At 41.5% G+C, this 23,764-nt stretch overlaps 1 protein-coding gene across 3 annotated transcripts in view; it reads left to right on the top strand.

The window, feature by feature from the left end:
* The window catches only part of LOC306836051 (E3 ubiquitin-protein ligase MARCHF8-like), an 82,444-nt gene that overhangs the window by 10,762 nt on the left and 47,918 nt on the right, over window positions 1–23,764 (top strand). For all 3 annotated transcript variants that reach the window (XM_079362951.1, XM_079362953.1, XM_079362952.1), the window contains exon 2: window positions 11,205–11,413. In XM_079362951.1, the coding sequence (XP_079219077.1) occupies window positions 11,306–11,413 (108 nt within the window). In that variant the 5' untranslated portion in view covers window positions 11,205–11,305. The remainder of the gene's footprint in view (window positions 1–11,204; window positions 11,414–23,764) is intronic.

The following is a 23,764-nucleotide window of genomic DNA, read 5'->3' as shown; positions in this document are numbered from 1 at the left end:
TTCAGAGACCTAGATTTACTGAACGGGAAGAGGAAGTTTCACCGTATGCATACTTTCATCAGCATTTGCTTCTTTGTGTTTGAGTGTTTAAAAAGTGAAGGTCACTTTGCAAAATGTAGCTGATTATCCCAAAGAATTTATGTGCGTCTGAAGCGTCAGCTCTCTTGTTTTCCCACTGGATGCTCGCTTACTCCGGATTTCTCTTCTCCAAACACACAATTAAACACCACAAAACTAGGACTCATTAACATAAAGTTTAAGGGGACGTAAATGTTATAGATTCCTTTGATTAATACTGCATATAGGATAAAGAAGGCAGAGACAATTAGGAGGCAGAGAAGAAATCTCTGTAGTAACAGAGGTGCTCAAAATATGCAGCCACATGAGTGGATGTTGCAGCTGTTGTCACTGGCTGTGATCACTTGGACAGCTGTGGTGACAGTGACACTGTTGAGGTGGACAGCGGCAAAGATTGTCTGAGATGGATCCGCTCTGAAAGCTTCAGTGTGTCCAGGGAGGGATTAAGATAGCAGTTGTGTCAGGTGTCGCATTATGAGGCTAACATGACACTATGCTGCTACATGTGACAATGTAAGGAGTTGAAATGAGGAAATGTGGTGATTATAGTTGCATAAGCACATGTCTTTTTATCCTGTCTGAGGAGATATTCAAAGCTCAACACTTCTTTGTGTTTGCATGAGTCAGTGAAGCTTGTGTAACTTGTGCATGCTGATGAACACAGCTGAGGTTAAGTTGTGTTCAGGCGTACAGAGTAAAGGTGGGTAACCTTGGAGCTAGAAAGGACTCATCTAAGCCATTATAAAAGAGGAGGGATGTGCGTGTGGAGGATGCTGGGTCACTTGTGTCAAACCAAACTGACATCTGTTTTTTGTTGCTTACTGTTTGGGTGCATTTGCAATAAGGATAGAAGTTGGGTGTCACGTGACCGCACGTGACAACACCTATGAACATAAGCCGGCATGCAGCTGCATTCATTATCTAGTTTTCATAATCTTGGGAAGCCAAAGTCCTACTTTTAATTAAGGTCAATGTATTGCTCAGCACTTTGATTTAGAAAAATAAGGGACAGCTAATTGTCCTACGCTTTAGCTGTGTAAAACATCTTGTTAAGGTATTCTCTCCAAACAGATCCAGTGCACTGGAGGAGTTGTGTTTGGCCCAATGCTGCTATTTTCACACAGTTAAGTCTACAGCATACAGTAAATCCTGCAGTGTCACACTTCACCTGCTGTTGCATCTCTCAGCTTTGAAAGTGCTTCATTAAAAACCAACAGCAGGCAATTAAACAACTTTCCCCAACTGCCTCGTCTCGCCAACTTGACTTGAAACTGAATACAAATCTTTACCTGTGTGTGCATATAAGTGCACAAAGGTTTGTTTCCGGGTTTGCCAGCAGTGCTCCGCCTCATGGTCACATAAATATCCTCTGACGGCTGTTTGGGATTAGATATGACTTTGATTTGGACCTGTGCAGACTGGGAAAGCTTTTTGATAAGGAGGTCTGGTAATTTGCCAAAGTTTGGAGCTGTGACTTTGAGCTTTCTCTTCTGCTTTACAATGTGAACTGTAGCACAGAGAGACACGTGTGTTTTGTCTTCAATCTGAGCCACTGCCCAGTCTAACAATTTCACTTCCTTTCTTCACACTCTGTCTTTTGATGTGTTTGCGCTTTCCTTTCCAAATATTTTATTTTGCTCGTCGAGGGAAATCAGTGCTCCTCCATTCTTCTTTTTTTCCCCTCTCTCATCTTCCTCTTTCAAAGTTGTATTGAGCATCGTCCTGTCAGATTTCGTAGTCATGCATGCATTGATACAATGTTATTTTTGATACAGGATTTCTTGCCCTGTCATTGCTGCTTGGGAGGTTGTCGAAGAGAAAATTAATTCCCCAAAGTTTTTTTTTTTTTTTTTGTCTCTGAAAGTATGAAGTGTACACTTCTTCTTTTGAACTACAGCTGCTCTGGCTGCTTACTGTCTTCACTGCTGCAGTCTTCTGTCTGTAAAATGTTGACTGACTGCACCTCTTGCTCTGTGAAGTTTTATTGAATATGAATATTACTGTCAAATCTGTTTCACCTTGCACAATTTCCACCAACTCAAACAAACTTATAAATTGAAATGGGGGTAAACCTATGTCTCCTGACCACTGCACAGTCAGTATTATCACCATAACGCCCCATGTCATTGCGGTAGCATGTCAGTCTTCAGGGACTTGGGTTGAAAACCAGAGGTCTCGCCACTTCAAGTCCTGGTACGGATCAAAGAAGTGTGGAAGTTGGGCAAGGCACCAAAAACCCCAACATCTCTGGCATGTAGCAGCCCCACTCTGACATCTCTCCATTAGTGCATGTCCGCAGGTCCTGTTTGTCCACGTGTGTATTCAGGCCTGTGTGTGTGTGTGTGTGTGTGTGTGTGTGTGTGTGTAGCATTTCTGCCAATAACAGAATGTAAACCAGAATTTGCCTTGGGGAGTAAATTTGTCTCTCGTGTCATGCCCAGCACAACTGGGACATGTAGACTGGAGGAGCTGGGGAGGGAATCCTTATTCTTCTGTTTAGAGGACGACCGGCTCTACCCCTGAACCCCATCTGTCTCTAATGATATATTTTCACCTTCAACATGTCCTGGTGCAACTCCCACACCAACAAACACTGAAATAAACTCACCCGCATTAATTAGGCCAGCAAAATAATCTGAACTGTACACTCGCTCTGAGATCACAGAGAGCCCCTCTCAGCCCCTTCCACTCCCTCCAGTTACTGTCAACAAATCACAGTTACTGGCCCCCAAAACACCCTGCGTTCCCTCTGCAACAACCAGCCGAACAATAGATGCTGCACACCTCCTGTTTCTATCAGCACTTGTTTTTATCAGTCTCCTTTGTTGAACCGTCGACTTTGAGTCTGTTATTGTTTGAGCCTTTTTAAAGTACAATTACTGACACTGTTAAAGCCAGTCACTACACACTATGGTTTATCTGTCTTTCTATTACAATGATGATAAATGTAAAGATTGAAAGGTGGCAATGCTGTTTTGGTTGCGGGGACAAATAAGGGCCATAAAGTCAATTTTATTTTAACAGTAGGGCGTCTAGAGTGTCTTCATTTAACGCTTACTCTTTCTTTAGGGCACAAGTACCTTGTGTTTATTTCATGATTTTATTTTTATTCAATAATTGTCTATCTGCCTTGTCTTCTTGCTTTAAATAAGATAAAATGACAAGTATTGATTCATAGTTACTTGAATCGACGTGGTCACGGTCATTATCCAAATCAATGTATATACTTAATACTTTAAGTATATACTTAAAGTATCGTGAGGTTCTGGGAAATACCCAGCACCATAAAACACATCATCTTTTATTGCTTAATCGGCATGAAATCGAAAGAGTAGAAGTTCCTGTTTTATTGGACGGACTATGTCTGTGTTTAAAAAGCTCCGTCTTTCCAGAGGTCGGGGTAAAACTGTTCTTAGAAGAGACGATGAAAAATTCCAGCATTGAGGTAATTTTGATGCTTGCAAATGAGTTTCATGCTTTGAGATTTTTAGCAACAGGTTGAGCTAGGTTAAAGTATTTCGACTGGAATTGAAACAATATAAAGGCTCTTGTGGGGGAACCTGTAGGGATGGATGTTGAGGGGAAAGGTGAAGGCAACTCGCCGATTCCTTCAAGCGTCTGGCATCTGAGTCTCTGCATGTCATCGCACTAAGCTGGGGAATTGTGTCAAAGTATTTAACTGAATTTGAAAAGCTCACTTCTTTGTTTCCACAACTCTGACTTCCACAGAAGTCAGAGTTGCTATTTCGGTCACTGTACTGAAACTGAAACATTTACTGTAAGTGAAGCTCCTTTTCAGAGACCTAGATTTACTGAACGGGAAGAGGAAGTTTCACCGTATGCATACTTTCATCAGCATTTGCTTCTTTGTGTTTGAGTGTTTAAAAAGTGAAGGTCACTTTGCAAAATGTAGCTGATTATCCCAAAGAATTTATGTGCGTCTGAAGCGTCAGCTCTCTTGTTTTCCCACTGGATGCTCGCTTACTCCGGATTTCTCTTCTCCAAACACACAATTAAACACCACAAAACTAGGACTCATTAACATAAAGTTTAAGGGGACGTAAATGTTATAGATTCCTTTGATTAATACTGCATATAGGATAAAGAAGGCAGAGACAATTAGGAGGCAGAGAAGAAATCTCTGTAGTAACAGAGGTGCTCAAAATATGCAGCCACATTTGAAATGACAATGAGCTAAAAAAAAAAAAAAAAAAAAAAGGAGAAAAGACAATTTATGATAATTTATTCCTGTATGTCATGAAAAAGTGTTCAAGTAATCACTAGTCTGCAGCTCAGTGTTGCTGCAGCATGTTTGTGTGTTTGTTTGTGAAAGGTATGCAGTGTCATGTAATGTGTGTGTGTGTGTGTGTGTGTGGGGTGTTGTCCATGTTTAGTTGTCTAAACGGTTAAAGCAGACCTATTGTATTGATTGGCATTTTAAAACTCACTTATAGTGTTACAGTGCTGGGGGTCCATACTAAACATGATCACATATTATGCCGGACGACTCCCAGGACAAGCGATAGTTCCCACATATGAAACCGAGAATTTCACTAGCTGCTTGAAGTTGCTCTCCTTGCTCTAACCCCAGGATGTAAACAAGGACAGTTAACACATCATGTATAACTGTCGCTTTGGTATTCTGTTGATCTGGCAGGAAGGCCAGTAGGCTATCAGTGCTATCAGTATGTCTGACACATTACATCTTTACGTTTGAGTTCATTTTACTCCATTTAGACTTTTTTTTTTTATTGCCATGTTTTCTGATCTTTAGTCTAATTGGTTAAACTTCATTTATATTTCCGTTTAACCCACTTTGAAATTTGTCGGCTTTGTGTGTGTGTGTGTTCGTGCCTGTGTTTGTGAGTTTTGGCTGGGCTTTACGTCCAGTCAGTGCTGCTGACGGAGCTATAGATTGTGTGCCATGATGAAATGAATGCCCTCTTTATCTGTCTGATTTGCACCTTCCAGCAGTCGTTCAGGTATATTTGTGCCTCCTCTAGAAGGATTTATTCAGTGAGGGAAGAGCAACCAAAGACGGGAATGACATATTGAAGCATCGTGCTGTACCTGCCAAATGAAACTCTGGCAAGTGAAAGTGAATATCATAAAAAAAAAAACGTAATATGGAACAGAGCAAGTGCATAGTCACTCCTTTATTTTTTATAAATGAGTCTCTCAGCATCAAGTCACAGATTAAAAAAAGGGAGAAAACTCGTCATATTACAAATCCAATCTCCCAAAAAGTTGGACGTTGTGTAAAATGGAACTAAAATCAGAACATGATCATTTTCCAAACAGTGAAACCATGATTTATTGGAAATAGTAAATCAACATTTTATATTCTCTCTTTGTGCTATTTCCAACTTTTTAAAAGGGTTTGTATAACAAAGCTGAATGTGTAGATTTAACTCAGTTGGGATCCAAAATGCAGTTATAAATTCTCCTTAGCAGAACACTATTAAGACCCTTTTTTCCCCCCAACTTCTGCTCTGCATCATAATTTGCCAATCGTTTGGGGAGACACCTTTTTAAAATATAGACTGAAGCTGTAGTACAGTGATGTGAGGATTGATTGATACACGGCCGAGTTTTTCCGCCTGGTTGCTCATCAGAAGCGGGGAGCGGGCTCTCGGCCATATCTCAGGTCTGATCTGACAGCAGGGACACACAGGAGCCTCTCTGCAAACTGAATAACAGCAGAGCTCAGCTGAGCAGAACACGGAGGAGACAGGATCGTGATTTACCTGCTGCAGGTGCAGAGAGAGAGAGGAGCTGCAGAGACTGGCTCCACTGTGCTTCTTTAAAGCATTTTGAGGAATACGTTTTAAAAGCTGTGTGCCTGATGTTGTACATTTTATGATCTGATCTTTAAAAAAAAAAAAAAACTGTTCAAATTTGACCTTAAAACTCCTTTACTGTAGTGTGATTGATAGTGGGGCATTAAACCTTTCCCTGACTGGGTCAGAGCTGCTAGCTGTGGGGTTGGTTGACCCTTTTTTCAAGATGTCGAGCTTCTCTTGAAACATCCTTCTCGTAAAATGATTTGCCGGTAAATCCACCACCAAAGCCGTTTCTTCTCCTTCAGCTGTGTGTGTTACAGAAACTGAGCTCGCTTACAGCTATCTATACCACACAAAAAACGAAAATGATCAAAGTGATCAACATCACCTAACTCACAATCTTCAACTATCTGGTACTCTTCATGTCTCTTGTGGATCTAGCTACAGCGTCAAAGCAAGGCAGCACTGACATGTCAAATATTACGCCCAATATGTCAAAATCAGTTATGTCGAGGAATAGGAAAACCAACAATGGTGTCCTCATTAACTTCAATGGCAGAGGAATTCATTTGAAATTCTGAAGGCTTAAGGGGAGATTGTTTTGACAACACAGAGGTGAAATCTGATTGGGGGGGGGGAAAAACAGTAATTAAAAAGGGCCGCAATGGAAACAGGAGCTTTGAAACTAAGATAAACTAATGGGAACTATTCTGACAAATCATGCAGCATCAACGAAAACAGATTAGTTATCATATGTTGTTTCTGACAGTAGAGAAGGCCATGCTGACCCTGAGAGCCATGACACAGGCTGAAAGGTTGATTAAGCCTGTCAGGGAAATAACGACTGTGTGTGTGTGTGTGTGTGTGTGTGTGTGTGTGTGTGTGTGCTGTTACTAGTCTGAAGTGCATCATTTCTCTGAAGCTATCTTCCCCTTAACAGCTTAAACTGACCCCTGGAGCTGTTTCCACGGCAACCCGGCAGCGTCATAATCGAACCGCAGGAGGTCTGTGATTGGTTTGAAGGCAGGAGGACTTGTAGCTATGAATATTATTGCAGTGAACTCTTTGACTGGCAGACAAACAAACAAAAAAGCAGTTCATGTCCTGATCTCCCATCTCCTCGGATCGCTTGATTGACGGATTGAAATTTTAGCTTTATTAATCCTGATCGTATTCACACTACAGCATCTGATCTGAGCACATATATATGTTGAAGTATAATCCTGACTGTCCATCTCTCGGCCCATTAGTGCAACTCCTCAGCTCAACAAGGACATCATGCTTGAGATACAATGCCAATTAAGAGTGGAGTGGTGGATTTTACTGCAGTTGTTATTCGTTGAGTGCGCGATAACGAGCTCGCTGGTGCAGCCGCGGTCTCTGTTGTGGCTCCAGTGATGGATGTTGTTGGTTGTTTCGTTCGAATGCAGGAAGAAAAAAAAATCCCATTGGAGTGACAACACAGTGCTGCAGATGTAGCGCACAAATATGGTCATTGTCTTCATCCCTCCTACTTACTTGACAACCCAGTTTAAGAAATGACACATTTATGCCCACTCTGTAATTAATACAAACATTTGTGACTGAATTACAGCGGTGGTTTTAATGATGCAACCGTGTGGTGGCTAACTCTGTGCACTTATTTTCTGCTTCGCATTAGCTTTAAAAACACGAACAAAGCATGACTCTGCTTGCATCAAACTGACCTGTTTTCTTCAGATACATCTCACAAGGTCACTTTATGGCTCATGTTACAGATAGAATTATTTAAAGGGATAACATTGCTCCACAGCTTATGCATGCAAGTCACTGAACCATCTTGACTTTTAACATGATCAAGGCAGATGTCTTGGGGAAGAAAAGAAAGGAAGTGTGCACAGAGAGCAGAGTTTACTGCCAACACAAGCAGCCAGAGTAGCGTCATAAGAGGCTTTTAAAAATTCAAAATTCAGCTCTAAGTTTGGTTAAAAAAAAATCCCAATTATTCCTTTTTGCCCACCTGTCATTTGCATGCAGTAAAGGGCACACTGCCTCTGGCTGTCTACAGAGCTGAATCATCAAATGCAAATGATAAATTTAGGTTTTTTTTCTGCCTCTGGGAGTGTTTTCTGTTATTAATTAATCTAGTCTGTGTCTCAAAACAAACAAACACATTGAGTTTTTACTGGCATGTGAATCAGTAGTTAGTGTCGGTCTTGAATTCTCTCGTCCTCTGTGCACATTTCTTCCAAACTGTTGTATTGAGTTAACTTGGCTAAGTAATTAGTTTCACTTTGTAGACAAGTAGAGATGATTTATAGAAGAGCCTCACTGAGCCTTCAGAACAGCTTCAGTGGCAAACATTGATTTAATAAGGGCGCACAGTTAATCCAAATATCAGAATTGCAATAAGTACCATATCAGTCGCACAAGATGCAGTTTTTTTTTTCTCTACATGGTTACACTTTGTGTTATTATAAGCATAAGAAATACTGCAGTGCTGCAAGATGTTTGATTTATTTATTATCCAGATTTTAAAAAATCAACAGTTTGGGTTTGACTGCATCAAATTTCACATTATGTTTTTTTTTTTGTTGCAATTATTAATTAATAACACCTTTGTTTAACTAGGAAATACTTTTTGATATATCTGTGTTTGAGGCATAGTCAGGCACGAGCAGCCATTCAAGATCAAGATCGACCTCGATCATAAATACTATTGGCAGAACACAAACAGACAGGTGAGCCTGCCTGCAAGTCATTCTAACTTCCAGTTAAGGCCTCCAACAGGCAAAGCAAGTTCATTCACATAGCTCCTTTCATTAACAAGGGATGACAGTGATTCACTCAAGACAGTAAAAGCATGACGAAAGGGAAACAGAAACAGTAAAATCAACAAGACCTGTTGCTTAAGTTTCAGCTCTTGTAATCTGTTCCAAGGCAATGGAGCAAAAAATGTGTACACCCTTTTCCCCCCTTCAGCCTTGAACAGACAACACACATAGTTCCAGTGATTAAAGATTTCCAGTTCATACCTTCAGTCTGTTGGGCTGTTTGAAGGAGGCCAACCTAAAATAGACTTTAAAAAAAGACTGTGGACAAGACAGACCATTCAACGCGTGCATACAGTCATCAGAAAACCTTAACTTGTTAAAGATATCTTCGAGGACTTTTTTATTGTTATTTTGTATGACTCAGTCTTATTGTCTTGGAAGATAAACAGCAGGAGCAGAAAATGTTCTTCCTTGTTGTGTGTGTGTGTGTGTGTGTGTGTGTGTGTGTGTGTGTGTGTGTGTGTGTGTGTGTGTGTGTGTGTGTGTGTGTGTGTGTGTGTGCAGTGGCTATGTTCCAATAGAGCAGTAAATGCGCTCTGTGTTTAATAATTTCTATTTCAACCCGACACTGCGACTCTTGTTCTTTTTCTGATTTGTTTGTTTTGCATGAGGAGTGTTTGAAAGACTGTAAGCTGTTGCCGTCTGTTAGTGAGCTGAGCATTGCCACTTTAAATCTCCATAAACATTTATTAGCGAAGGTAAGCTGAAGTGGTCTGTGAAGTGATCTAACTCTGCTGGTCTGTGTCTGAACCTTTTTATCAGTTTACGTCAGGTGCAAACCTCCAGTGTTTAAAAATGAAAGAAAGAAAAAGCTGCAGTTCCTCAACTGTCCACTTGAGGCTGACTTTAAATCTCATGTTTCAATGCACATTTTAAAGTAGAAATAAAACATTTGAACCTTCTGGTTCATGAAATAGTTTGATGTCTTTATCTCATATTTTATCCAGAACAACTCCACAGAGAAGATGTTTAAACACCATCTGTTTTCTAATGTTAAGAATAAGAGCCATGTATGAAGAGACATAATAAGGGCTTTGATTTATTTGACTGACAGGCGGGCACTGTTAGCCTGGAGGCTCTGCTCTTCTTTAACAAAATCCTGTTACTGACCTTAAACTGTAATCTGTGATTTTTAAAAAAAAATAGTTTTGAATATGCTGAATAGATGATGAGCTACATGGGTGTTTTCCAATAGTTAATATATTTGTTCAGCCCACCACAGCTTCACCTCTTGGCCTGCTTCTTAATTAGCTGGAAGTCGGTTATGAGAGTCAGTATTTCCAATATGGCGCCCGCCATCATTGGGCTTTCTAACTCCTCTTCAGAGTCCAATCTGTGAGGTCACTGAGGCTACACCCATGTTCTATACACTCTATGGTTAACCAATGTGATGCTCTGTGACCTCCAGCATCAGCTCTCCTACAGCCTTCAGTGCTGGTTTGTGATTACTGACATTCCTCTGACTTCCCATCTGTCTGTTTGAGGTTTTTTTTTTTGGGGTTTTCTTAATCCTGTCATTTTCAAAGTGCAGAGGCTGCAGAGGGTAGGCTTTGCAAGAAGTGTGCCTGTGTGCAAATACACACATAAACACACTTGTTCCAGTGGTTAGAAGGAGCTGAAGCTTAATAGCTGTCAGTGACAGTACAGATGAACCCATATGTGAAACCTCTTGTGTAACTCTCCAGGACAGCCTTTCCTCGCCCTGTCTGTTTGACTCTATCGAGAAAACACAACACAACTTTGTCTTCTCTGTAAATCGCTTCACTAACTCTACTGGTTTCTGGAAAGAAAAATGAATTCCTGCACAACTCAGTTTTGATTTATGGCTCTTCTAGGATCAGTTCTGATAATTTATTACTCTCTGCTTGAACTACTCAAGACAAGACAACGTATACAGCACTCTGCCGTGGAAAACCACAGGCGATAACTGTGTCTTTGGAGGTTTGAGAAAATGCCAAAAGTGTCTTTGCTGTTATGTAGGTCGTTTGCAAATAACCTTTAATCGGTCTGCTTTTGTAGGGATGTTAAATGTTTCAGAATCTGTGAATAATCACCCAGCTGAGTTAACTATGCAGACATTTCTTGCATCAATTGCTGTCTTTGTTAGGCACTCTTTTAAACTTTGTCTGCATCAACGTTTAAAGCTGCCAAGGAATGAAATATAAAAGACAGTTAAAATCAAAACTTGAATTATCATGTAAATTATATCATGGAGCACTCAACCACTTAAGATCTGGTCATCAGCCTCTATTAACTAGGGTTTTCTGCTTGTCTCTACTTTAAATGTCAAATAATAAAGTTTGATATGCTTTATAAAAACTTGGTGCTAATAAAAAAGGAAGCAGCTCTAGGTCTGCGATGCAAAGGGAATTCTCATCAATATCTGAATTTACATTTCAAGAAGCAATAAAAGCTGCCAAGACAAAATGAAAAGAACATCTGCCAAACAAATGCCTTTCATCTCTTGTCACTTCTTTTCATCTTTTATTTGGTTGTGTCGTATTTAACGCCTTCTGTGTGTCTTCTGCAGGGCAGTGCACGCACAGTGTTGAACTTCAGCCCATCATGCCCTTTGCTCTGGCAGCAGGACAGGAAGTGAGTGTTTGAGCGTCCCCGGTTGGATCTGCTGGGATGAACATGCCACTGCATCAAATCTCTGTCATTCCCCGTGATGTCACCTCGTCGCGGGTGTCTGGCAGCGGGAAAGCCAAGGACAAAGACAAGGACAAAGACAAGCAGGTAGGTGAAGAGTCAACAGGTTGGACAGAAAACTTCACAATCTTACACTGCTGAGGATTATGGGTTTAATTTTAAAACAAAGGCTGTATAAAAAAGATATACAATACAACAACCTCCTGAAGGTGAAGCCAAAAGATTCTGAGCACCCTCCTGGCTGGCTGCGTTATTACATTATTAAGGATTACGTGAATTTAAAGGCTCCATCCCCCAGACACCTTCTCAGTATGTCTGGGCTCCAAATAACGTAATCACAGCACTTTGTCAGCTCCTGTTAGCGGGGATCTTTTTTCTTCAACAGTTATACTACAGGTGGAGGTAGGAACGTTATCCATATTTTTATACAGTCAACGGTTTCACCCAATTGCAGTTTATATCCTAAGTGTTGTTGGACTTTATACAACTGTTAGCTTAGACCAAGTGATCTGATTGGATAAGAGACTGATATTAGGCACGACAGCTCTGGGACCTTTAACTGTGTTCATCGCTCCACATCAGGTGATGTAACACTGTCAATTCACCTCACAGCAACTTAACAGACCCCAGATGCACTTTACTTACTACTACACTTTCCTGATACGTTTACATGGCACAGACTGGCTGCAAAAGAGATGTTTGTGTTGCTTGGCATCAGTCTAGTTGTGTTAAAATAAATGGTTGAATAGAGGAATCTGTATTTGCTTTTGACTACTGTATGATCTGAAGTGTTACATATGAGGGCTGTGCTGTGCAGCTCTGACCAATATTGAATCAGAGCCAACAGCACTCCCTCTCATGGGACATTGTTTAGTTAACGAGGCTGAATATTCTCCGTATTTTCAGGACGAATACGTCACTTCATTCATTTTTAAAACACTGAGAAATTATCCCTTGATTCTTTAAAAGAGCAAACAGTCCAAAATTGGTCTTCTTTTTGTTTCAGTGTTATTTTTTCATTCTACCAGAGTGCACGTTTTTTCTTTATGTGGCTCTGATATGTAGACTGACGCTTACTCCCACTCTCCCACCCACAGGAAGACATTTTCCCCGGATAATGTCTGGTCCTTCTCAATTTGTGGTGTTTCTCTAAATAAGTTTAGAGATCTTGAAATGTGTATTTTCCATAAATCGTTCTCATAAAAAGAGATGCAGTAGGGTTTTATTGCTTCGCAAAAACATTTTCACGTAGACACCTGAGGAAGTTACCCCAGGTGCCTTGTTGTCATTACTGCGAGAACAATCAGGAAGTTAATTTTTTTTTAATGCCAGGGGTGTCAATCTTGCACACTGCCTGTCCTCTCACAAATGAATTATCTCTGTTCCCCCTTTGGGTAGAGCTGAGGTTTTGCATCTAATAAAGCTGCTGGTCAGAGTTTAGTTCTGGTTTTCCATTTGTGCCCAACACTGACCGCAGGCCATCTGGTTGTGCAGTTTAGTATTGGACTCTTACAGCAAACTCTTGCTTTGGTACCTTACAAATTGCAGGCCGCTTAACATTGACAAACGAAATCAGGAAAATCCGTAACCGAGGGCACTTTCATTTATAACTCTTTGCTGCTTGGAAATGCATAAAATCCACCAGATCTGCCTAATTAAGGCCACACGCGACATATCAGCCCGAATAGGGATTAGAGCCACATCTTTCATGAGTGGGTTACAGATTTCAGATTTGTGGAATTTGACTTTATTCTCTGAATTCTGCCTTTTTTTCTCAGAATCCAATGACTACTCTTAAAAACCCTTAAATCCTCCAGCCCTGATGTCACGATGTGTTCTACGTCTGAGCTTTTTTTTAATAACATTTGATTTAACCATAAAGATGAAAAAGGCAGGTGTAGGATCGTCTCACATGCAGCTTATCGATCTTTACCTTCTCCTCCTCCTTTCTGTTCTCGGTGAAGTGCCCTCAGACTGCTGTTGTTTTGCTTTGGAACAAAGCGGGGTGCTAAGACAATATGTCTGCAGCCTGCCCTTTCTCCTCGGCCTCGTCACATCACAATAGATGCTGGCTGTTAAGTGCAGCAGCACAGGTGTTTTTAAGAGCCCACTCCATGCTGCATATGGTGCTGTGTTTCATCCTTCCTCACTGTACAAGTGTTGGCATACACAAGCTGCAAACTGGCACTGGCATATGTGTTTTCACTTCATAAATATACACACACACCTCAAATATGATTCATTCAGCAGCCATGTGCAGCTCATAATTGTGCTTTTTTACAACAGTAGATTATTATTTGACAAGTTGCTAATTAAGGTGTACATAAGCTTGTGTTTGTTTTACAGCAGATCTGCTTACTTGTTGTGAGAGGAACATTTTTAATTACTATGTCACAGCTGTAAATGTAAGGTTTAAAGTATGTTTACGTTGAATGCTTCAAATGCTAGAGAAGTGAGAGGATGTTTTGATAAACACAACACTTCTTTTAGCTCTTTTTTTAAACCCCTTTAAATCTCCCTTGCGATGACTGCTGTGCTTAAAATTTGGCTTAAAAAGAATCTCAAAGTCCAGATTTGGCCTGTGGTGGGCTAATTGCTTGGGTCTGCTTTACAAGATGAAATGGTTTACATGGGTGCAGGAGGAAGGTAACCTTAGTCTGCTGGGAAATAAAGGTGAAGCTGCTTTATAATATCTGCAGGGCATTTGGTCTTCCTGCTGCCATGTTTGCTATCAGTGTCGAGTTCAACCCTGTGTCTCTCTCCTCAGCATCTCCCTCCTCCCCTCCTCCTCCTCCTCCTCCTCCTCTGTCTGACTCCTGCTTGCTGAGCCTCCTCTTTTCCCCCTGAGGAATAAGTGGATAAACAGCAGCAACTCCCGTCTTCTCTGTGGGACCGTCAGCTGAAGGGAGGAAGGAGAAACCGAGCGTTGGAGAAGAGAGGAGGGAGAAATGGCGAGCATTTACTTTGAATGCTAATGAGCTGTATGGTCTTGGCTAAGTGTGTGTGTGTGTGTGTGTGTGTGTGTGTGCCCAGAGTTTAGTCACAGAACACAAGCCCATCTGGCTCCCTTAGACAACAAAACTGGTCTTTTAACGCAGCAAGAAAAAAAAAAAACAGAACTTTTCCCCTACTTAGAATTCAGAGTAAGTCAGCTGCTCCTTCAGAGAGCATCTCATCTTTAACTGTGGCTCGCCCCTCACTGGCCTCCCTCCTCCTCCAACACTCAAGTTCATTTGTTTTCCTTGAAATCCTCTTTGCACTTTGTCCGTGCACCGCGGTCCTCCCACTAGAGAACTTGTGTTAGGGGAGATAAATTGAGGTTTAAAAAATACTTAAAAATCAGCGTCAGCAAGAGCAGGAGGAGGAAAGTTCCTTGACAGTTCTCAGCCTTGGCAAATAATACGGTCAGATTTCTTTGCGCCTGGGGTTCTTGATAAGGCGTGCAGCGAATGGATTATGCATGAATTGACAATAAAGTAAACTCTGGCACAGTTTGGCAGGTATGGAGAGAGGAACGCATTGTGATGCACACTGAGCTGCAGCGTGTTTGTTTAGATTCTTATCTGTGCTGTTTCTCACTTGTGTTTAACTGTAAGAAGCTGCCTCTGTGAAAGCAGCTGTAGTTTCATTTCCCCATATACACATGTTTTCACACAAAGGCAGAGAGCCTCACTCACGCTGCTTTTATATTTAGCATTAAATCTTTGGACTATGTACACGCACTGTACTTACTGACACTGACGCAGCCCCTTTTGATGCTGCATGTATTTTAGATGAAAACACAGCGAGGGCTGGAAGCTTTGTCCTCCGATGAGCGTGTGTCAGAGTCAAGGACAGAAAAGCTTCTCTGTTTCTGCTCTGATGTTTGATAACAGCCGCCGAGCTCTTTGGCACTGACGGAGCAGAAGCTAATATCAAACACTAACAGCTACTGCAGAAACTTACAGTAAGTGCAGGCTCTAAGAATGAAGGAGACTATTTAATGTGTCTGTGATTTCTAAATTAATAACGATTTTCTACCATGGTGCCATCATCTGAAAAACAGTGATCTTGCATTTTTCATACAGTTGATGCATATTAGACTGAGATGGCACATAGCAAGGGAGCCTCTTTACTCCTGGTTAAACCTAAATGTAAATTATTGTTGAATAAAATGTGTTTGATTCAATTCTACTGATTTTAAAATACCTGAAAAGATGTTTTGTGCTTCGAGGCATGTAAAACATTCTGCAATCATTTAGTGGATCTAAACTGTTCAAATCAGTCGCCTTCCAGATTGCTGTGCCCAGGGGCGTGCAAATGGAAATGCCATGATAATCACCCAGAATGCCTTGGAGCTGAGTAAACAGGGCAGGAAATGCAGCATTTTCAGGCAAAGGAGTGTTTACATGTTTGCAGCTCAAGTGTGTCAGGAGTTAAGAGATGGTTGTGCTTCAAAGAGGATGTAATTTACTTAATTTGCAGATGCTCGTCGGAAAAAAGCAGCAGCCATGTTTGTGCTTCCGTGTGCTTTAAACTGGTGCACATATATGCAAAAATGGTCTGACACACTGTGTGCACTTATTGTAAACTGGTGTTAATCCAGTTAGAGGTTAAACAATGACACGCACGCATATTTTTTGTCTTTCTCACACACATGCATAAAAACACACACACACAAACACACCTGTATGCTGGTGTACTGTAAGTGCTCAAAGGCCAACGGGTTCTCCTGGCCGGTCTATAAAGCAGCAGCTGGAGGGAGAAGATAACGCATGAACAGAAAAGGATTCTCTCTATTCTGGCCGAAAGTTTCATAAAGGTATGAAGGCAGTGTGTCAGCAACCTCTGCTGCTTTATATTTGACGCTCATGAAATTCATAAGAAAGATATCATTATCTCTGCAAACCTTCGGCCTTAAGCTGCCGATATAAAGTTCATATCAGCAGCCGAAATCAACAAAGTTGTTTATGTAATTTAAAACTTTAACCGACTGAGAAGCAAAAAAAATGCTTTCAAAATGTTTTGTTGTGCTTTCCATACAGGAAAGTCTGAAATTAGAGTTTTAACTAACTGTGTGTTTTTTTTAGTTGTATAAGCATTTCTACAGCACACAGGGCAGTAAATGAAAAACAGTGGAGTTATACTGAAATGTGTCAAAATGTAAGTACAAAGTTAAAATACAAAGATTAGAAAGCTAAATTAAAAAAAGAAGGTACAATAGGTTGTGCTTACTACAACTGAACCGTCTCTGCCAGAATAGAGACATTTCAAGTGTTTAAACAGATATCATGATGTCTCGTAACCATTTTCAAAGTACAACTCCACAACAGCGTCTAATGAAGCCCCGCCTTCATTGCTCCTTTTTACTTTCATAGTGATTGTGCAATGGCGTAATACTGGTATCCCAGTGTAAACATAGCATAATGATCTTAAGGTAGCTAAACATGTTAACGAACAACGTGGGCTCCACACACACACACACACACACACACACACACACACGCTCCCACACAAAGCGCTCCCCCTATGTAAGACCTTTGTTGTTACATATGATGTCGGCACTGAAATTGAATCACTTTGTTACCCCCATGAAGACTCTGTGACATCTATTGATATTTTTGTCTCACAAGGAAGTAATGAAGAAAACCAATAAGTAGAAAACTAAGAAGCTGAAACAACTCATAGTTTGGGATTCCTTTTTGATGGCAGGGTGTATTTGCTGCTCTCTGTAAACCTGCCGTTGTTAATTTTTCTCTTCATCTGAACCTCTCCTTTTGGAAACATGCAGACATCCACTTACACGAAAGTGCAGTTTCAAAAAATCTCAAAAAGCAGCTGGTGTTTATAGTCAGTCAGTCTGTGCAGGACCTTCTCGAGCCACTTGAGTCTGAGGTGCTAAAAAACAACGAGAGAAAAAGGTGACATGACTGCAGCGCTTCTATGAGCCCTGAGTGTCAACAAAGGGCTTTGCTTTTTATTTCATTAGCTCTGTGGGGTATTTTACTTCCTTTGTCTAGCTGTGACACCCTGAGCTATATTAAGTTTCTCATATCCGATTAAAATTGACCCGTAGCAACAGAAAAAAAGACTTTAAGAGGAATGGCAGGAAATAATTACAGCCCATTTAGCTGCTCTGTATTCTTAAAGACGTTGCTTAATGTTTTGTATTGAGACACAGAGTTGGCTTTGTCTGTGCTGCGAGGGGGGGCCTCCTTTTTTTTCTCGTGTTTCAGCTGCGTTCTCTTCTAATTAACCCCTGCACCTACCACCGCCTCCACCCACACTCTGATAGAAACACTCTCACAGCTCACTTTGTGGATAAATGAGAAGATTCTGCAAGTAAATATGTTGTTAAGCTGCTTTCAGATGTTCTGTGAGGAAAAACACATTTTCAAACGATAATCTGGTGATTTACATATTATGTGGGCTGTTGTATAACCTAATCCGACAGATGTATAGCTATTAACCTACTAACCTACAGAAATGTGTTGAGCCTGTCACACGCCGCAGGAACACAAAGTGCTCCTGAACTTTTAAAAAGGCTCTTAGCTGTGAGAGAAGCCAATTACCCTGGAATAATTTTAAGGGAACCAATTTTTTTTTTCTCAGTTACCTTTTGGTGCAGACCATAATATTTTAAGAAACACTCCTTGCCAGCAGCCACTGTGGTTATCTTCTGCATTTGCGCCTGTGCGCTTCATCCAGAGGCAGAAACAGAACAAGGAGTTAAAGTAAATCCAGGCAGGAGAATGAAAAGGCTAAATGTCCTTCCTCTCTCAACTTTGCGTCACTGCAGCCCGAGTCTCTGCTCTGCTCGACATCCAGAGCTCTCTGTCGCACTTCTGCTCACGAAAAGGTGTCTCTGCGGACTGTCTGAGGACACCGTTTAATTGCCTGTGACATGCTGACTTGACTCTTGTGACTCACACGGCCCTAAACACTCGGCTATTGCCAGCCGGATCAGTGGTGGAGTCTCCCTGAGCGCGCACACGGGGAGATGTTGCAGATGTTTTTGTCGAATGTTGTGGAGACTGATTCACAATGGTTTTATGATAAAAAAAGGACTCGGAGATCTGTCATACTCTACTGCGGTTCACAGTATAGAACAAGCTCACAGGTACAATATAACTCTTCTGTCATTTAGTAAAAGGTAGTGTGCTCTCCACGAGATTCAGTCCTTCCAGAAGTTCATGGACTTTTTCTGAGATTTTTGTGCGCTTAAAAATTCAGATTTTGCCTCCGGTTTTATATAAAGTTAAAATGCAATTTGCTGTGTTTTTACTGCCACTGGCACACATGCTTCAATAGAAGCCAACTATTGTGCATACAAGCTGTCTGCTGACATCACTTCAGGTCCATTTCTGTGTCAAGAGAAATGATAAATTGGCTGCCCATTTGGTGTAGGCTTCAATGTACTGTGCCCATCTGCTCATCAGTGCTAATCTTAGCCACACACTAGTGGCTATGCCTTAGTGAGCACCGACAGGGGGGGGGGGGGGGGGGGGGGGGGGCTGTCTTGCCCAAAGACATTTTTGACAGTCAACTGAAGGAGTTGGGAATCAAACCGCCAACCTTTTCATTGACCCTCTCTTCCACTCAACCACAGCCATCCAAGATGCCATGAAATATGACAGTAACTAACTATGCATTCAGTGCCATCCATAAGGGATGGATGGGGGGCGGGGTTCGAAAACAACCTCTGCTCACACCATGTACAGTCTTAAAAGCGGGCATCCCGGGTTCAAATCCAACCTGTTGCTCCTCTGCCGCATGTCACTTGCTATTCTCTCTCCCGCCCTGATTCCTGACTTTATCCACTGCCATGTCTTACTAAATACTCAAAAATAAATCTTAAACAAAATGTAACCGTAATTCAACAATATAACATGGACCATCATACACACAAACACAGACAACAAGAGCATAAGAACAAATGTTTTAGAGGCACAAATCCACAGCAGAGTCTCATTTGTGTCCAATCCTCGTCTCGATCTTCTTCTCCCCTCCTCCCTCCTCTTCCTCTTTTCATCCTCCTCCATCATCCTCTCATGGTGTTATCCAGTGGAAGATTAGCATGGATAATCTCTGCGCCTATGGATTCCCCATTCTGACCACACTGTGAACTCGTCCTTGATGCTCTGTCTGGCTGTCTGGGGAGGCAGATGCCCACCAGCTGCAGATGTTCAATCGATAGCAGACTTTTACTCTGTATGGAAAAAATAAAAAAAAAGCTCTGCTTGGGAACAGTGTAATTCTGCTACTGTCTTCAACCCCGCAGTGCAAATGTATTCAGTTGCGTTAAGACTGACGCCTCTTACCATTGAGTGAGGAAATCTTTCAATCTTACAGACTTTGGTGACCGTCTGGCATCAAGCATGGCCATAATGCTCCACTACACAGTGAGGTCTTCTGCAGGGCTGAACTGTCTATAGAATGAATGTAATACCCACAATGCATCAGGTAAATCAGGTCATTAACCAAGCTCCATATATTATTATGCATTGTGCTGGGAGATACAAAGCATAGTAATGAAGTTTCTAACAGGGCGGAGATGAATGATCAAAGTGTTTTTACAGCAGGCACTGAGTCTCAAGAGTAAGTAAGGTGAATGATTGAACACATCCTAATATATTAAACATTGTTCCTGCTAATGTGAGCATGTTAGCACACCCTTGTTGTCAGCATCTACTTCAAAGCACCACCGTGTTTACTTTTAAAGACACAGCATGGGCGGACTCTTCCTATATTTCTGAGCTTTGACGCCGCTGTGAGTCAGGACGCAGTCTGAGGTCCTCTGGTGGAGCTTCGCTGGCCGTGAAGCAAAGAGGACGGGGCATTTTGAGGCCTCACACCTCGCAAGTCAGATCTCACCGGCAGGCCGTGTTGATGAGGAGATTTTATTTTATTTATTTTTTAAGCCACCATTCACTTTTTAATCTGATGAAACCTGCCCGAGCTGACTTTTTTTCTTCCCCCAATAATTAAGGTGATGCGTAAAATGTTTTTCTTTTTTTGGTTTGGACTGACAAGATACAATATTCAAATAAGACCAAAGCTGTAATAAACCTGCACTTTCCCATAACATGCTGACAAGGACAAATTGATCCTGCCTCAGTTTTTCTGTCTCTGGCTTTGTGTGTGACCTGATTGACCTGACCGTGACTTTAACAGTGTACTCGGGGCCTTTAACTGAGTAGTTGAATAAACAGTAATTACCTTTCATTTCTGCTTTCACAAGTTTTTTTCTCTGACTGACTGCAGAAAGCAGAGGCAGAGAGTCGAGGCTGTAATTAGCACGTTCACAGTCACAGTCTGGATTCAGGCCAATTTAAAAACCTTTTTTTTTATTCTGCTTTGAAAGACGTGTTTTAATGACTTTTAAGTGTGTTGCAGCTGTGTGACATAGATATCAAAGGAAGAACATGTTATTTGCAGATATCAAATAATCGTACTCAAAGCATTTCTTGATCAAAGTGCAGTCATGGACTTTATGGAGTCATGTCCACGATTCTGTCACAATATAAATTCTTAATCCACAACTTTGATGATAGTAACAATCTTTTCCTTGATAACTATCATTCTCAGGGATGTTTTTTGTCTACTTAAGCTGCTGTGATCATCATCAGAAACAAGATTTTTAAACCATGTGAGATGAGCTTGTTGACATTGGAGAGCTTTCAATCAAAAATGAGCATTTATCCCCGCTTGTGTTTCTTTCAAGATGCCTTCTTGAATTTGAAAAGATCAAGTCAGTGGAAACAGATCAGCTTTGTTTTTTTGTTTGTTTTTTCTATCAAAGTTTAAATCCCGGCATACACCAAAGCTCATTTAAATTATGGACAAATCTGCTATTTTCCCTCTTACGGATTACTTCAGGGGGTGAATGTGTTCTGGTGAGCTGAATATCAGATGTTTGTAGCCTGGCAATGTCTGCAGCTTGAAGCACAGATTGCATTTTAAATTCTCGCTATCAGTTTTCATTAAGTGTCTTCCAGAAGATTTCTCATATGAAGCTTGTTTGGAGCCATGCTAAGTCCTTTCTCTCTCACAAACCTCGAAGGGTTTTAGATGTAAATAAACGACTGTAGACGAAGAAAGTTAGCCACCAATGTTGCTTATTGACTGTGGAAAGAGAGTATACTTTTAGACCATCAATGCACTACTGGACGCATTCAAGAAGAGAGTAACAGATAAAGATAATAGACACTGAGAGTCATGATGACTTGTAACATGGGTCATAAACCACTCTAACCCGTGAAATTGTGTTCACTGTGCTTATCTCATCCCTCCTCGGCCTGAGGTTGGCACAGCTGCATGAATGCTCCAGTAGCCAGTCTCCTGATGACGCTAACACCAAGTGCTGCAGAGAGCAGAGGACTGCGGCCCCGCATTGACATTCACCTCCGGCTGCCAGGAGGAGAAAACAGAGTTCAGTCAGAGCACACTGAAGGAGTTCAGAGACAGGGCCCCGGTTAGAGGATGAAAAAAGAGGAGGTGAAAGAAAGCACAATTTCACTGGGTTTTAAACGAGGCGATGGAAAAGTGAGCGAGAGCCAGAGAGGAGCATGCTGTAAAAACAGAGCACGGAGCAGACTGAATAAGAATGTTGTTTGCAGGACTGAAGCAGCAGAGGCAGAATGTAGAGTGTTGGTATTCTGTTCATCCCAATTTCTATCAGCTTTGCTGCTGTCAGAGCTGTCGAAGGCTTTATGTGCATGCTGATATACATCATTGGTTCAATACCAATCTCCACACTCGCTGATTTGTGGCTTTTTGACTAGTGGCACATTCACTGCAGGTTTGTGAAGGTTTAGCATTGTACCGCAGTCAAAGTCTGCGCAAAGTCTGTAATAGGGGGTGGAGGTGGGGGTCTATTTCTCGGCACTGTATGTGTGCACACACTGCATTTATGTAGAAACAATTCATGCCGCTGTTTCAATGGTTTAACGAAGAACAAAAGCCTGCCAGTTTCTTGTCATTCATGACTAATATACAGAAAAGGTCTGATTCTGCATAATTATAATAATTTATCGTTTATACTTTATTAATCCCACGAGGGGAAAGGGGATGCCCACAGCGAGCGCTCCAGTTTTTTGGGGTTCGGTGCCTTGCTCAAGGGCACCTCGGCAGTGCTCAGGAAGTGGACTGGCACCTCTCCAGCTACAAAACCAATTGGTCTGTGCTTGGACATGACCCGGCGACCCTCCGGTTCCCACCCCATGTCCCTACAGACTGAGCTACTGCTGCCTGCAGTCCTTCAACAGATAATTAGCTTTAAGGTATAAACACTAATGTAGACCATTGACTTGTGTTGTATTATTAATGGAGCATCTTCTTTACAGGCAATGTGTGATGTTCCATTCCTCATTTTTATGCCCTCTCAACTCCCCCATGGACCCCGCCTGAGCTCTTTAAAATCCATAAGGGCTCAGTGCTTAGGCTTCAAGGCGGAGACGGGGATTGAGCCAATGAGTATTCAGGGAGCATGTCCATGTGTTGCACATCTTCAATCTTTTTGCAAGGGCAGCCTGCATCAGAAGAAAAATGTCTCCGCTGTGAAATTGAGGTGAAGCCTGTTTTGTAAGAGCATGAGCCGCACATCGTCGCTGTCAGTCCTCGGCCTTTTTGATTGATGTGTTTATTTGAACCCTGGGCTCCTTCCACACAAGCCTAAAGAGGCTGCTTATACGTCACCTCAGGTCACACTGCGAGGCCTGACACCAATCAGGCGGTGTCTTTTGGAATTCTTGTATGCAACAACACACTGTCCAGCCCCCCCCTCTTCATATCTCTCTCAGGGTTGTGGCCTCCCTCAAGCTCCCTTAATAGATTACAACGGTGCTGTTTGTGGAACATGAGAATCTGAGGCCATTGAGATGAGAAAAGCAAGAGAGCATTAGAACATGAGCAATGAAAAAAGCCTCTCGAGGACTAAACTAGTGTTGGTTTTAATCTTTGCACCTGGCACCACAAGGACTCCTTTTATATGTTTTATGGAATAAATGCCATCTTTTCTAGATTTTCCAAACTCCATTAATCTTGCTATAATTGCTGTTCGGTGCAGAACACACACTTTTTAATGTTAGCATACATTTCAAGGAATGTTTTGTTGTACTTCTCTCTACCAAACAAGTTTATGGTTAGGATAAAGACAATGAGAAGGAAGAAGCTTATTGGTTTTTGTTATAATTACATGCAGATGCTCTTTGGATGATTATAGGTGTGCAGTGCTTGAAGCGGTCTTCTTGTGGATACATGAGACATACTAAAAATATAAAAATTGCAAGTCTCCCCACAAATTCAATCAGCAGCTCTTTTTGTCCGGATTTGTTTAAAACAGACAAAACTTTGTGAACAACTGAGGTCATCATCGAGGCATTTTGATTTTGTTTGCACAAATCCTACAGTGCAGTTGTTAAGATTTCATTTTCAGTTCAGGGTCGAAGCTGCTCAGGA

This window comes from Symphodus melops (assembly GCF_947650265.1).
Source record: "Symphodus melops genome assembly, chromosome: 15".
Lineage (NCBI taxonomy): Eukaryota > Metazoa > Chordata > Actinopteri > Labriformes > Labridae > Symphodus > Symphodus melops.
The sequence above is the reverse complement of the archived record's forward strand: the minus strand, read 5'-3'. Positions and strand labels throughout refer to the sequence as shown.